At 35.2% G+C, this 17,072-nt stretch overlaps 1 protein-coding gene across 1 annotated transcript in view; it reads left to right on the top strand.

The window, feature by feature from the left end:
- The window catches only part of GPR149 (G protein-coupled receptor 149), an 80,361-nt gene extending 64,209 nt beyond the window's left edge, over positions 1-16,152 (top strand). Inside the window, exon 4 of the mRNA XM_058295183.1 lies at positions 13,063-16,152. Coding sequence (XP_058151166.1) covers positions 13,063-13,635 — 573 coding nt within the window. The 3' untranslated portion in view covers positions 13,636-16,152. The remainder of the gene's footprint in view (positions 1-13,062) is intronic.
- The last annotated feature ends 920 nt before the right edge of the window (positions 16,153-17,072 follow it).

Raw genomic sequence — 17,072 nt, 5'->3', positions numbered from 1 at the left:
CTGTGAACAATTTTTTTCTTCCTTTATTTACTTTCTTTTCTTGTCTTATTACACTGACTAAAACTCCTAGAACTATGTTGAATAAGAGTTGAGAGCCAACACCAAAGCTTTGTTCCTGATCTTGGGGAGAAAGCATTTAGTTTTTCATTGTTAAGTATAATGTCAGCTGTGGGGTTTTTATAAATATTCTTTACCAAGGTGAGGAATTTATCCTCGGTTTCTATTTTTCTGAGTTTTTTTTTTTAATTCATGAGGGGATGTTGAATTTTCTGAAAGACTTTTTCTGCATTGCTTGATGTGATCATATGCTCTTTCCTCTTCAGTCTGTTAATATGGTGGATCACATTGATTAAATTTTAAATCTTGAATCAGTCTTGCATTCCTGGAATAAACCCCATTTAATCATGGTGTATAATTCTTTTTTTTATTCTGCTGAATTATGTTAGCAAATATGTGTTAAGGATATTTGCATAGATATTCATGAGGGAATTTGACCTATAGTTTTCTCATTGTGTACTGTCTGCTGTGTTAATACCAGAGTAAGGCAAGCTTTAAAAAGTAAATTATGACATGTTCCCTCCTCTTCTATTTTCTGGAAGAAATTGCATGGAATTGGCATTAATTTTTCATTAAACATTTGGTAGATTTCTCCAGTAAAATCTTCTGGGCCTGAAAATTTCTTTTTTGGGAGTTTTGTTTTCTTAAAATATATTTTTAAGGAAGATTTAGATTACATAATAATATTTCATAAAAATATAGAGGATTCCCATATACACCACCCCCTCCCACACTGTCCCACATTAACAGCAACTTCCATTAGTGTGGTACATTTGTTACAATTGATGAACACATATTGAAGCATTGTACTAACCAAGGATTATTATCTACATTATAGCGCACACTTTGCCCTGCACAATTTCACAGATTTTGACAAAATGTATAATGGCCTGTATCTGTCATGCAGGACAATTCCAATGTCCCAAAAATGCCCTTTGGGGGAATTTTTAAATGGTGAATTTGATTTCCTTAATAGTTACAGGATTATTCAAATTGTCCATTTCACAGTGGGTGAGTTGTAGTAGCTTGTGTTTATTGGCAAATTGGTCCATTTTATCTAATTTGTCAAATTTAAATTTGCAGAGTTGTTTGTAGTATTCCCTTATTGTCTTTTCACTATCTGTAGTTAGTAGTGCTATCTGCTGCTTTATTCTTGATACTGGCAATTTGCGTCTTTTCTCTTCTTTGTCAATCACATTAGAGGTTTGTCAATTTTTACAATCTGTTCAAAGAACCAGTTCTTAGTTTCAATAATTTTCTATTGATTTTGTTTTCAATTTCTTTGATTTCTTTTCTTATAGGTATTATTTCCTCCTTTATGTTTGCTTTGGGTTTATTTTGCTCTTCCTTTTCTGAGTTCTTGAGGTAGGAACTTAGATTAATAACTTGAGATTTTTCTCCTTTTCTAATATATGCATTTAGTGCTCTGAGATTCCCTCTCAGTACTGCTTTGGCTGGATCCCACACTTTTGTTGTGTTCTGTTTTCATTTTTAATCAGTTCAGTGTTTTTGTTTTCCTTTGAGACCTCCTCATTGCCTCAAGGATTATTTAGAAATGTGTTGTCTTATTTCTAAGAGTTTGGGAATCTTCCTGTTATCTTTTTGTTATGCATTTTGAGCTTGATTCTATTGTGGCTGGAGAACATGCTCTGCATGATTCAATTATTTTAAATTTATTTAGGCTTACTTTATGGTCCACAATATGGCCTAGCTTGCTATATGTTCCATGAGCACTTATGTATATTCTTCTATTGTTGGGGGGAGATTTCGATAAATATTGATTAGATACTGTTGGTTAATGGTGTTGTTGAGTTATTCTATGCCCTTGCTGATTTTCTATCTAGTTGTTCTATTGATTGTTGAGAAATGGGCATTGACATCTCTAACTATGATAGTGCTTTATCTGTTTCACCTTTCACACATAGCTGGCAGCTCTGTTTTTTTTGCTGCAATACATATTTAGGATTGCTATGTCTTCTTGGTGGATTGATCTTTTTATCATTATATAATATTAGCCTCTGTGGTAATTTTTCTTGCTCTGAAGTCTGATATTAATATAGGCACTCTGCCTTTCTTTTGCTTAACATTTGCATGATTTCTTTTTTCTATCCTTTTACTTTCATCATGACTGTATCATTATATTTAAAGTAAGGTTCTTGTAGACATTATATAGTTGTCATGTTTTAATCCACTCTGCCAATCTTTGACTTTTAATTGGTATATTTAAACCATCAGAATAAAATATTGCAGAGGAATATGTTGCTTGATTAGTGGATAAAGATTACATAAATAGTAATTAATTAATTCCTTAGTTCCTTTTCCAGTACCAGACACTAGGACTGGAAAGCTCAAAAACATCTTGAATTCCTTCTTACTCCCTTCCCAATAAAGGCTAACATTTATGGAGCATTTACTTGTGTTTGGCTCTCTACTAATCATTTTGCATGCATTAACTCATTCAATCTTCCTATTTTCCAAATGTGACAACTGGTCTTTAGAGAGGCAAGGATTGCATAAGTAGTGACTGAACTGTGTTCAAAGCCAGATGTTTGTGATTCCACAGCAATACCTCTCCTCTACCCTCACAGCAAAAGAGTTTTGCCGCTATAACCTCCGTATAGCCAACCCCACCTAGCCACGCCTGCTATCAGTCATGAAGGTCAGACACCTTTTTCCTGTGCAGATGATTTTAAAAACCTCTTAATTGTCCTCCCTGATACTATTCTTTTCTTGCTTCAGTCTGTCTTTCACACAGTCCCCAGTTATCTTCCTAGACCCTGAGTGGCATAGTGGAAAAGGTTTTAGAATCTGAGTTGAGTTTGGAGATCCGTTCAAAAACCTTTACTTCCCAGGTAAACTCGGGCAAGTTACTTACCTTCTACACAGCACGATTTACTTGTCTATGAAATGGAAATAAGTTTACTTCCCTCGTGAATTGTTGTATTAAACTAAATTTCACATGTAGACTGCTGAGCATGGTGCCAGCATGTGGTAGACACTCTCTATATTTTATTTCCCTTCCCCTCTATAATGTAATAACAAAAATCAGCAGTTCCTCCTCAGCTATGGGATAGAATCAAAACTTATTAACTTCGTGCTCGGGGCTCTCAGCCCTAAATTCAACCTCCATTTCTAGCCTCATTTCTCTGTACTATGGCATTCCCCCAAAACTCATTGCCTTGCCTCTTACAGTTGTCTTGTCTTGGAATACCTATTCCCCACTTTTCCACCTACTGAAATTATCTTTGATGGCTCTATTTAAAAGCAATTTTTTTCTCTAATTTTTCTTCTCTAAATCCTCCTTCTAATTCCTAACCCAAATACATCACTTCTCCCTCCCTCCTTACCCACAGGACTTCGCAGGGTTCTAGATGGACTAGGATAGTGAGATATTATTCACGCTCAGTCACCCCGGTGTCTACACCGTGCCTTGAAGTAGCAGAGGTGTAGCTAAGAGCAGAGGGCTTGAGTCAGATAATCCTGGATTTGGATTCTAACTTTACTGTTAGCTTGAAATGCATCCCTATGACTCAATTACATTATATGTAAAATTAGGGATAATGAGTGTCTCTATTTCATAGGTTGGCATGAAATTAAATAGCAAAGTGTGTATAAAGTGCTCAGCAAGAAGTCTGATACATGGTACTTTGGCCAGTGTTTTGCAGGATCAGTAAATATTTGTTATGATAAATATCAATACTGAATCAGCACTCATTTGTTATGAAGTTTTTCATCATTAAAAAGAAAAATTTTACCTTATAACTTCCACATTTGTGAGGAATAAATGTGATACGTGTTAAAATACCTAGCACTTTCCATGCTACATAGTAGGCCCTTGTAAAAATTTTTACTTTCTTGTCCTTTCTCTCTCTTTCCCTTGACAATCCATGTCTTTTTCTCTTATTTTTATTAACTAAGCATTTAAATGAAATGTCAGGATGAGACAAGGACTATTTTTTTTTTTTTAAAGATTTATTTATTTTATTTAATTTCCCCCCCTCCCCTGGTTGTCTGTTCTTGGTGTCTATTTGCTGCGTCTTGTTTCTTTGTCCGCTTCTGTTGTCGTCAGCAGCACGGGAAGTGTGGGCGGCGCCATTCCTGGGCAGGCTGCACTTTCTTTTCACGCTGGGCGGCTCTCCTTATGGGTGCACTCCTTGCGCGTGGGGCTTCCCCACGCGGGGGACACCCCTGCGTGGCAGGGCACTCCTTGCGCACATCAGCACTGCGCATGGCCAGCTCCACACGGGTCAAGGAGGCCGGGGTTTGAACCGCGGACCTCCCATGTGGTAGACGGACGCCCTAACCACTGGGCCAAAGTCCGTTTCCCAAGAGACAAGGACTATTGTAGGAGTTGACTATATGAAAATATAGTAACCACATAGTTTAACATATTAAATAAAATTCCAAAAAAAGTAAATCAGTAAAAAAACTACTTTAATTTGGTTTTCTTACGAAGTTATCATTTTCCCTGCTATTTTTTTTTCTTCTTTGTGTTCCTATCCCTTCTCCCTCAAGCTGTCTTAGATGATCTTGCTTGATTTAAATTCCTCAAGGGCTATACTTTTAGATGCCTAAAAGCCATATAAAATAATCTAAAGATTATCTACATGATTCGATTTAGATTAAAATTGTTAGTCACTAGTATTATTTATGCTTTACTGGTAGAATTCTAACTTCTGGGGCTGAAAACCCATCACCCATTCTTGGCTAAAGCTGATGTCTTTTAAAGTGGCATTATTTGGAAAGAGCTCTAAACTAGGAATTCAGGAAACTTCAATCCTGATGCCAGTCCCTCTACTACTCCCTGTATGACACTGGGCAAGAAGTTTCACTTCTACAGGTGTCAGTTATATATTTTCCTATATAAAATGAGAAATTTAGACTCGGTTTTTGGTGATCTCTATGATCCTATGGGCTGTAAAATGTCTTTCCTAAATTGAGTGATTCAATAATCAACAGAATACTTCACTTTGCTAGGAGTGAAATTTGAAGCAATTCATTTATAATTTCACTGTGAATTCACCTAGAGGCTCATAGCGAAGAAATAAAAATGTTCAACATGTCCAAGGTCAATAAGTCTGAATCAATTTTCACTGCTGACTATTTGTGCTAATGTGTTTACATGGCATGCTCCCTCACCTCCTGAAACAGCTGTGAGTTTTAGAGACTGTTTTTCATTTCCAAATAAAAAAGCTCCCAGCTACCTACGCTCAGGAATACAGCAATAATAGATTATCATTCTTTCTGACAGCATATGCTAATTCATAGACTTTTAAATGGAAAGCAGAGACTATGAAATGAGTACAGTTTTATGTTCTCGGAATCTATCATTCTTTATCATGCAATGAAATGTCATGTACAATTCAGCACCATAATATCTAATTTTATTTTTATAGAAAGAATATATTTTAATATGACCTTCTGATGCACTTGTAACTATCATCACTTATTAAATGGGGCTATTAAAATACAAATAAATTTAAACAGGAAGATTTAAAAAATGTGATCCTCTTACACTTTAGAAAGTTAAAATATGGATTATAAAAAACCTACAAGGTCAAAGATACAGAATCATTCATTCATGCATATATTTATTCATTCAACAGATATATTTTGAAGGCCTTCTATATGCCAGTCTCTGTTATCGATGGCGTGGAAAATAAAAATCAACAAGAAAATCATCTCTCCTTTGAGGAAATTACAGTCTATATGGATTTGACAGAAATGGCCACATATTCCCAGTCTTCAGAAGAAAACGGGTAGTTGTAGGACTTTGTCAAAAAAAGTCTATTCACATGTATTTTTGCATAATACATATAAAAGATAAATATGGCCAGACTTAGCAGTCTTTTTGCATTCTTTCCTACTACTTACAATTAATGTTCACTTTTTCTTAAGATGATATTGCTTTTCATAGTGTCTTCTTGGGAAATTGTTCTTGCATTTGTCAAATGATTTGCAAATCTGTGACCTACATTGCAGTTGGTAACTCAAAGTGTATATAAATGAGCACAGATTGGTTAAATGACATGACCAAGGTCTCCTTGTTAATGAAGAAAATAAAGGAAAAAATGCTTAACCATATTCATATCTCATAAAACTAACCCCCATATTCTTCTTCTTCTACCTTTAGCATTGATACAGTATCTTCTTTGCCTTTGCTACAAAATATTACAATATTACTGTTAACTATAGTCTACGAGTTACATTTGTTGTATTTTTCCCATTTATCGCCATATTCTTAACACCCTGTAGTAGAACTTAATGTTTACATTGACAAGCTTGTTAGACTCAAACGTTTATAACAATTTTTCTAGTAAAATTAGTGAGAAGACTCTGACTCATTACAGACTCTGCCCATTTTCAGAGTACTGTGAATTTAGTCTGCCTAGGACTAGAGGATAATATTAACAGCTTTTCTCTTAGGTAATTTCAACATGTTTTTTTTCCTGTTGTAAGAGCCATTCTCTAACCTTTTAAAATATAAATGGAAAGGTAGCTATACCCCCATTGGGAGTGTCATTCTAATCAACCACACTAGTAAGGGCAAAATTTTTGGATAGCGCCTTCCACCCTGCCTTGTCTTGTCCTCTCTCCTAAACTAAATATAGCACAACCCCAAATGCAGTGTTTTGATCCAGGACCCTGAGGCTGACTGTCAGGATAGGCAACCCATACTCAGTACCTCAGCCTGATCATTTGGATTAAGTCCTAGAAATGTTTTGCACTCTCTGCCTCCCCCATTACTTAATAAACTTCCTTGGAAAAAAAATCAAATAATTTAGAAACATATAAAGTAAAACGTGAAATTCCCATTTTAAATTCACACCCAGAAAAAACAGTTGTTTAATATGTAACCTTTCAAAATTTTTTCTATGCCAATAGAAAATATGTGAGTGCCTGTACATCTATGTGTCTGTTTTTATTCATTTACGTGTATAATTTGCTCAGTTAATTTCTGTAGAGTGGTTTTCTACAAAAAAACTGGATCATACTATACATATTGTTTTGCAGTTTGTTTAAAAGTATATTGAAACTATTTTAGCGAGTCAGGATTTATAGTTTTGTCTTACTCTTTCAACAGAGTTTTCCAATGTAGATCTGTACCATAATTTGTGCAAATATTTTTCTAATGATAGACAGCTAAACTTTTTCTAATTTGGGGGCTTACAACATTTCTGAAATACACATTTCTATGTGCTGCTATTTTGTGGGACAGATTTACAGACATAGATTGCTGGTAAATATATCCTGTTTTTATTTTATATTTTAAAAAATCATAATGCCCTCTAAACGATGGTATTCATCTTTTTCTTCTGATGGGGAGCAGTCTAAGAAGTTAAAAATAATCCATTGTTTTTAATTTACATTTCTTTGATTATTGGTGAAATTGAACATCTTTCCATGTGTTTACTCACCATTTATACTTTTTACCTTGAATGCTTTGCTCATTTATCTTTCCCACTTTTCTGCTGGATTGTTTATCTTACTGATTTGCAGGAACTCTTTATATTATGAAATTTAATCTTTGATGCATGCTACTATATTTTTCCCAGGTTGCCATTTGTTTTTTAACTTTGTTTATAGCATATATTTCTATACAAAGGTTTTTAATTTTTCTGCAATCACATCTGTTCCCATCTTTTACTTTAGGGTTTCTGGTTTTCATTCCAGCTTTGAAAGGGTCCTCTTCATCCAGTATTTTAAAAGAAGCATTAAACATCAAAAAAGTATTTTTAGATATAACGTGAGAAGCAATCTAAATTAACTCTGTAACAGATAGCCAATAACACAAAAAAAGTTTGTTTGAAACCTTTCTCTACTTATTTTGAAGTGCCATCTTCATGATATACTGTACCCGGTTTTTTGATTGTCTATTCTCTTTCACTGACTGATTTATTAGATCTTGTCATTACCACCCAATTTACTGCTATAGTTTTATATCATGTTTGCAAATCCACCAATTTAGTCTGTTTCAAAATTTTCTTAAGTTATTCATGAGCATTTATTCTTGAAAAACAGAAAGAACTTTATGAGCCCCAAAATGAAATTTCATTGGGATTTTAATTAAAATGTTATTAAACCTAATAAATTAAAAGGAAATTGTCATATTTATAATATATAATTTTACTATACAGAACATTGTTTTGTCTCCCATTTATTCAGGGATTCTTTTATTATTATAGTGTTTTCCTCATACAGGTCTCACACATTTTTATAGTTTTCTTGCTAATTCAAATGGGACCTTTTCCTATATATTTCTTTTTTTTTTCTTTTAATATGTTTTTTATTTTTTTAAAGGATACTTAGATTGCATAAACTATTACACACACAAAAGGGATTTCCCACTCCCCACACCTCCCACCCTTCCCCACATTAAGAACTACTTTCAATAGTGTGGTACATTCATTGCAATTGATGAACACATATGGAACATTGCCACTAAGCATGGATTATAATTTACACTGTAGTTTACGCTCTCTCCCACGCAATTCTGTAGATTATGGCAGGATATATATAATGGCCTGTATCTGTCATCGTAATGTCATTCAGGACAGTTCCAAGTCCCGAAAATGCCCCCACATTGCACCACTTTTTTCCCTTTCCCTGCCTTCAGCACCTCCAGTGCTCACTGCCTCCATATCAATGATATAATTTCTTCTCCAATAGTCTTTTTTTTTAACACTTTTTAAATTAAAGTTAATACATCACAAAGAATATTACATTAAAAAACATTAAAAAAATAAAAAGCATAAAAGGTTTCTTATTGGCTACTACTAATGATTTTTAAAATATTTATCTATGAATTCAGTCCCCTTATTGAACTCCATAATTAAGCTCTTATTAGATTTGATTGTCTAGAACTTTCTAAGTCAACAATATTTTCATCTGCAAATGATAATTTTGTTTCTTCTTCCTAAATATTTGTATTTCTGCTTTCTTCCTTCCCTCCTTCCCCTTCCCTTCCTTCCTTCCTTCCTTCCTTCCTTCCTTCCTTCCTTCCTTCCTTCCTTCCTTCCTTCCTTCCTTCCTTCCTTCCTTCCTTCCTTCCTCCCTCCCTCCCTCCCTCCCTCTCTCCTCCCTCCCTCCCTTCCTTCATTTTTGCCCAGCTAGGGTGCCTAAAACAATGTCAGACTAAATAGCATTGCTAGCAGATATTTCTGCTCATCTGTAGAAACGGAACCCTGCAAGAATTCTCAGATCACCTTTTCTTTCACTCCAGCCAGGTCAGGTGCTGTGATCCATATTCCCATAATACCCTGACCTAGTCTGCTGTAGAACTCATCCCATGGAGATGCCATTCTGCCTCTGAGCACACCAGTATTCTATAGGCTTTTAGGAGCTCAGAGTCTCTTAATTGCTAGTCCTACCATCTAATCCAGACCTAGTACACAACAGTGGCTCAGTTGGTCTAATCTCCTGGCTTCTGCTGTCTCTCCATTCCAGTCCTCCCTCCAAAAATGGTGGAAAATTCTGTTGCTTTTACTCAAACTTCCTCCTTGATCTCTATCCCTGATAAGCTTCCTTAGTTTAAGCTTCCTTCTGCCTTCATCTAGAGCAGCATTTCTTTAATACACAGGTCACTTTTAAGTGAAAAAATTCTATGTACCTCACTGTTAATTTAAAATTCTTAGATTTTGCTTAAAAACATACAAACATGAAAATTGGGGACAAACTCTTTACATCTATTGTTTTTACAGAAATCTAAAACAGTAACAAATTTATTGAGCAAATAATTCCCAAACCAATAAAATCAAAATCACTAAATTAATTTAAAGCAACAGTACCAGTTTGCTGAAACCAGCTTAGAAATGTAAATTCATTATCTATTTCTAAATAATCTGTCTGTTTTTATTTCTAACAGAGACTATCCATTTGAAAAAGGTTTCACAAAATGATTTTAATTACTCAAAATGTTGTTTGCTATTTCAGAAAAAGCAGACCTCATATTTAACCAAAACCTCTGGCATTATGTAACTTTCAAATGCCAATTTTAATAAGGTATTATTTGATAACTCAATAAACTCAGTACTGCTTGTTTGTTCATTTGAAGATAAGTTTAGCATGGGGGAGTTATTGAAATCTGCATTTTGTGGGTATGGAAAGCCAGGTGCAGAAAAATTCTCTCATATGCTTAAGAATTAACTGCTCATCAGTGATACAAGTTGGTATAAAGACATAGTGTTGATGCTACAATGAGAGTTCTTTTAAGATAGGCATGCCTATATTTCTGGACACTCAGTTCTGTCATCATATTTTCTGTTTTAAACTAATATGTCTCATAGCACTTTTTAAAACTGTACCATGTCAACAGAAAAACTTACAATTTTTTAACTGCAGTGGTAAGGTTATTTTTTTTTTCTCTTCTTGCAATAAAGCATCAAGAAGCTCTCAGTTTAACTAGCTTTCAGAATAACGAAAGGAGCCTGTATTAATAATTCACTTTATTAAATGGCAGTCAGATTTTCTGACTGAATAATGTTTCAGTCAGTTTTTATTTAAAAAACTAAGCAGAAGTTTTTCTGTTTAGTAACAAAAACATTTTCTCAGGATGGTCTTATAAATTCATGACTGATTACACTCACAAGTATAAATCTTTTCTTGGCCATGAAATGATTATGTGTTCTTGTTTCAGACAGGGGTAGGCTCAGCTAAGAGCAAAATGTCAGGTTGAATTTTTCACCCATGATGAAAGCTTGTCCTGCAAAAAAAATAAAATCAATCAAAAACAAAAATAAAAGCACTAGCAATAAAATTGCATGACTGTGCTCAGTTATAAGTTGATTGTCCATTTGATTAGAATACGGAAACCTTAAACTGATACATTTCTCATGTTGAATTTGTGGACCCCAACTAATATGTCTCAGGACTCTGAAGGCGTCTGAGGACTCCAGTTTATGCAAATTAACCTTGACCTATTGTTACAAGTTCCTAAATTGTCTCACTGATTCCTGTCTTTCCTTCCTGTGGATCCATGGCAGTGATATTTCTAAAACACAATGTAAACATCTCATTGCTCACTTTTGTAAAAATGTTTAGTGGCTCCCTTTTGCCTATTGAATAAATAACAAACTCCTTAGTTTAGTGAACTTTACCTCCTGACCCTAACCTACGATTCCAGCCTCAGTTTCCACATCTCACTCCAACGTCATCTCTCCATGGACACCTCCCACTGTTCCAGAACATGCCAAGCCTTTTGTCAATACTGTATCCTGTGCTTTGAAAACTTGCCACAATTGCATTTCATTGCTTAGTAAATACCTACTCATTCTTAAAATCAATTTCAAATGCGACCCCTTTATGAAATTGCTCTACCAAAGTTAGTCATTCCTTGAATCCTATGGAACTTGGTCCCTATCTCTGTTACTGCACTTAGAGTTGAAAACTGTATTTTGTTCCATCACATGTCCTTCCTAAGTTTTTGAAGGAAGAGATGAATATCTCTGTATACCCAGTGTACACTCAGAGTCTTCACATAATAGGCACTCAGCAAATGTTGAATGAATGAATGAATAAAAAATACATGAAGGCGGCCTCCCCTTTGTCAAAAGTTTCTACCTCTGAAATCCACTCAATAGTATTCTGGTGCAGTAATGAACCTGTTGTTCCTCTGTCTTTCCTGCTTTAGCCAACACATATGTGAGGTTGTTTTTTTGCCTCTGTAGAAGGGTAAACTGACCTTTACAGTGTAGATGTTTAAGGTAAAGGCCCTGTTTATAGTACAAGGCCCTGAAGTCACATTCCCAGATCCCCTCATGGGTAAAAAGCATGTGAAATGTCTCCATAGAGAGTGACTGGGAAAGGCTGATAACTTGTCTTTCCCAATCCCTACTGTAATCAGACTGTATTTTCCTTTGATCCTAAATTCAAGGAGTGGGACATGAAAGCACCCCTGATGCAGCTTATGATGCATCTTCCCATAAAAACTACCCTAATTAGGAGTCCAAAACATTCTCCAATAGTGAGATCCTTATCTTCAGCTTCCTCTAACCTCTTGCATCCAGATGCAATGGACCAACGCCTAATACAGTTGACAAACGATTCCAGTTTGCCTGGGACACTGAACTTTCCATGCTAATATTGGGACAGTCCCAGGCAAACTGGGAGGGCTGGTCAACCTAAATTGGCATGGGGGTCTGGTGCACGTAGAGGCTCAGCATACTATATTCTTTTTGTGAGACTCATGTGCAAATAAAAGGATCAGTGGCAAGTATGAGGACATGAACCAACAATATGTAGGACAGATCTTTAAAAGAGAGACCTTACTCTTTTCTTCATTTCTTAAGCACCTCCCAGAGATACAGTTTAAAAAGAGTTTTTATATACTAGGTGTAATTTTAAATGTTCAAACTCTCAGGCAAGTTTTTGCAGAAATGTGGGGGAGTTCTCTATTTTGGGGTTTACTTTCGTGACTGATTTCTCTGTGGAAAAGCAAGCACACTATAGTGCAGTTCTGATGGCATTTGGTTCCTCTTATGCATACTCCAACCTAATGGTTGAAATATCCTTTGTACTTAGACCAAATCACAGTTTCACAATTATCTCTCTGGCATACTAAGCAGGGGGAAAGAGTGCATTTTGATAAAGCAGTCTGCTTTTCTTTATCCTATACAAACTTTTTTATGTAAGTGAATACATAACAAAAATATATAAGCAATCCCAGATTGTAAATATTCACCCAATCCTATGCCCAAATTCTGCCCTTGGAAACATCTATTGCTTTCCATCAGTACACACATTTTGCCTTCAGCTGCGCAAATTTGTTCCTTATTTCAACAAAAAAGCTTCCTGGCTACCATCATTTAGAGATCTTGTTTGACCTATGAGAAATTGAACTACCGGCCTCTGGAGGCAGAATTTAAATCCCACAACTGTCAGAGGTTTCTAGGTAAATAGGTTTTTTCGGTAGAAAAACTTTACCATTCTGATGAATAAAATGAATTTCTAAATGGCCTAATGTCAGAAGTGAGCTTTCAGTAATCGAAATGTTGCTTTTGTCCCCAGCGCTCCGGTGGTGCCCTTGCCATTCCTTTGTGTGCGTTCCAGGGGACTGTGTCTCTCCAAGCTCCGACGGGGAAAACCCTATCCCTTTCCACCTACGAGGTAAGCGCAGAAGGGCAAAAAATCACCCCAGCATCGAAGAAAATAGAAGTCTATCGATCCAAAAGCGTTGGCCATGAACCAAACTCAGAGGATTCTCCCTCCACCTTTGCGGACACCAGTGTGAAAATACACTTGGAAGTTCTGGAAATCTGTGACAATGAAGAGGCCTTGGACACTGTGTCCATCATCAGCAACATCAGCCAGTCCTCTGCGCAAGTCAGGTCTCCATCTCTACGCTATTCGCGGAAGGAAAACAGATTCGTTTCATGTGATTTGGGGGAAACGGCCTCATTCTCCCTCTTTTTACCCACGAGTAACCCCGACGGCGATATCAACATCTCCATTCCAGACACTGTTGAAGCGCACAGGCAGAACAGTAAAAGGCAACGTCAAGAGCGGGATGGCTACCAGGAGGAAATACAGCTGTTAAATAAAGCGTACAGGAAAAGAGAGGAAGAAAGCAAGGGTAATTAGTAAACATTTGGTCTAATAAAAGCAAGAAAGGCTCTGCAGCTTCAAACTGCTAAACTTTAGACCTTTGCTCTGAGGTGATCTGATTTCCTTTTTCATTTGTCGGTTTACATAAGCTTTACAGATTTTCTGGTTAATTCTTTTTAGTGCCATCAGCTGGAATTGTGCAAACACTCAAGTGCATTTGATGTGTACCTATAGATCACACACTGTGGTAATTAAATATTGTGTTTCTTATAGAATTTCCGAAAATCTTTTCTAAATCAAATCTTGGCTTAGTTTACTAATGTTTTCTTGTCGCTTATCTTCATAGTGAAAAAAAATTGTATAAAAACTCAATTAATATATTGTTCCTGTGCATACAATATAATATTGGCCTTTACTGCAGAGGGAAAAAAAGAGATATTTGGGGAAATGGGAAAAAAGTAGCAAGACTCTTAAGTTGTATATGAAAAGGCCTGCCTAAATGACTGCAAAACAAGCTTATTACAGTCATTGCTTTTTAGCTTTACACTGATGTCTAAGAAATACCTTCTTGAATAAAATGGCAAATTAGCTTCCAACTTGGAAACATGCATGTCTGTAAATAGTTGTTTCCTTCATTTATATGAAATACTAATTGTTTGCTGAGTGTTTTTCCCTTTTCTCTTAAATACTACAATGTTTTCCTTTAGTCTTTGCAGAATGTCAAACTGGCGCCTAAAACAAATATATTGTATGTCACAGGTAGAATTAGAAGTAGTCTTTAATTCACACAATTTTGGAAAAGATTGTAAATGCACACGTAATCATTTCTAGAATTGTTTTGTTTAGTTGAGTGGGAATTAGGAGAAAATATGGCAAGATTAAGTACTGAGAGGTACACCCAACTAGATCAACAAGCTTCCTGACAACCCCAAGTCTGAAATATCTGCTTCTAAAGCTGCAGCTTTGGCAAATATTCTTAGCCATTTTTAGAGCGTAGAATATTTTAATTCAACTATTATTTCAAATTTAGGTGCTTTTAAGAATTTCTTCCTAAGAGACATGTGTATCTCAAGCAAAGAAACAATTTGCAGCATTTTATTAAATGATTGTAAGGTATACCATTCAAGATTAATTTTTAAATGATTAGATTATATAAATGTAGGGATCACCTTGTAAGAGTACTAGTAATGTATATTTCAAAAATTATGAAATAATTTTTCTTTAAATTTATTCCAATCTTTTTGTAAATATATATTAAATTTATTACTGAAATGTTTGTTTTTCTCAAGTTTTTAAGAGTCGGCTTTTGATGCGGTCTTAAACTTTGTGCACCACTATCTCATGCACACATCTTATTTAATCATTTACAGATTAAGTGTATTATCTTTTAGAATGATTTATTTTGGTTCCTATTTCATTCGATCGAGTCAGAACTCTAAATTTTTTGACATGAGCTTTCAGAGTGTTTCATCTTCAAAGGGTGTTTTATCACCACCAAGAAAAATCATTTTCAAAATATTTGTCTCAATAGACCTGCCCCATCTCTCATTTAATTTTTCAATATCTCGTTATTTAAATTTAGGAAGCAAATGTAATGCCATCAGTAATGTATAAAGCAAGCTCCCAAATAATTAATAACATATAAATTCAAATTCAAGTATTTTCCCACTAGGAATATATTCTAATTTAAAAGACTTTTTATCTCCAAAGTTGAGGGCTATTTTAGCACAAAGACAAATGGGCAGATCAAGCCGATGTTTCAAATCAATAGCTTTAAATTTCTCTTATAAAAGAAAAATGGAATTGAATAATCTAGTAATGCCTTAAAAAGAGAAGTTTAATATATTAAATTTACATGTATAATATTTCAAAAGCAAAGTTGATTTTGCTGCTTTAAAATGCAATTTCTGACAGCAAGGAAATTAGAAACAGGAACATTATATTACTGAAAAAAATATAAAAAGACAATTTGAATGCAGACAAATCCTTTATAATTTCACAGTACTCTGAATGGGGAGAAGTAAATGGTGGAAACCAAAATTTGAAAAGCACAAGAATTGGATTGGAGGACAATATGCCCCCTTTCCCTCTTGCATTCCATTTTCTTTTCACTGGGCGTGGACCTGGTCTGGGGAACCTGAAAAAAACTAGGCAATTACCAGGATATTCCCATATAATTGTCCTTGGTTGGTGACTAGAATTCACCAAAGAGGTGCACATAATACCAGGATTATTTAGCCCAAAGCAACAAGTTAGGAGGTTAATCAATATCACATTACTAACCTATAACACTTCAAACTCCACAACAGTAGCTGAATCCACAAGAAAATTCCACTAGCGCTGTACCTAAGTGGAAATGGCTTCCCCAGATCCTTGTTAAAAAAGAAGGCTAAGCTAAGCCCATATAATTAAGTATACTACTCCCTTTAGAGTGATTCTGGTTATAACAGTGTTTCCAGGCATAGGAAATACCCATAAAGATATTTTGTGCTGTCCAAATATCTTATTGACTAATTGTATTGTTCTTGTTATTAAAAATACTATAATATTTTATAGCTTGTCTCTTGTCTATAAATTCTTATTACTGAAGGCAAAACTATGTGTTCCTGAGTGAAAAGACCACCATCTGGTGGTGACTCCTCTGAACTGCAAACACAAAGTCCCCAAGACTCAGGTTTCTGTCAGTGTTGGGACTGAGAGAAGCAACCCATTTCAAAGACAGCAAATATCAGAATATTACTCAGAATATAATTTTTTAAATGTTAAAAATATTTTGAGACTTGGTTATGCATTGTCTGGAAGCTTTTTTTCAAAATGGTTCTGTGGTATTGGATTTCATAAAGAGATTTTCTCTAAAATTCTTATTCAGCTACTTTAATTCATTTCTTCATTCTACTAATATTTACAAAATACCTATTACATGCTAGAAATTGTTCTAGGTACTTGGGGTTATATCTGTGAACAAAAATAAAATAAATATGAATACATATATGCATATATATCAGGTATTAATAATGTGAAGAAATACATAGTCAAGGGACAATGATACAAGGAGTGCTTTTTCAAATAATTTAGTCATGAAAGACTTCACTGATAAGGTAACATTTTATCAGAGACATGAGTAAAGTGAGGGCACATGCTATGTGATTAGGGAAATGGTAGTCTCAGCAAAGGAACAGCACATTTCCAGCGGTGAGAGTGTACCTTTTGCATTTTGTGAAACCATCCAAGATCATTGTGAATGCAGGTGAGTAAGAGAGGCAGAAAGGGGTTGGAGATAAAGACAAACAGATAAGGGGAAGGAAAGACAAGTCATCAGTGTCTAACAGACCAGGTATGAACATTGAATCTTATTCTAAATGCGGTGGGAACCTATTGGAGGATTCTGAACAAAGCAGTGACATGATCTGATATTACGAATCACTGCCAGTTGTGAAGGGTAAAGACTCCACAGGCATATAGATGATTTCAGG

The sequence above is a fragment of the Dasypus novemcinctus genome, chromosome 4, assembly GCF_030445035.2.
Source record: "Dasypus novemcinctus isolate mDasNov1 chromosome 4, mDasNov1.1.hap2, whole genome shotgun sequence".
Lineage (NCBI taxonomy): Eukaryota > Metazoa > Chordata > Mammalia > Cingulata > Dasypodidae > Dasypus > Dasypus novemcinctus.
The sequence above is the reverse complement of the archived record's forward strand: the minus strand, read 5'-3'. Positions and strand labels throughout refer to the sequence as shown.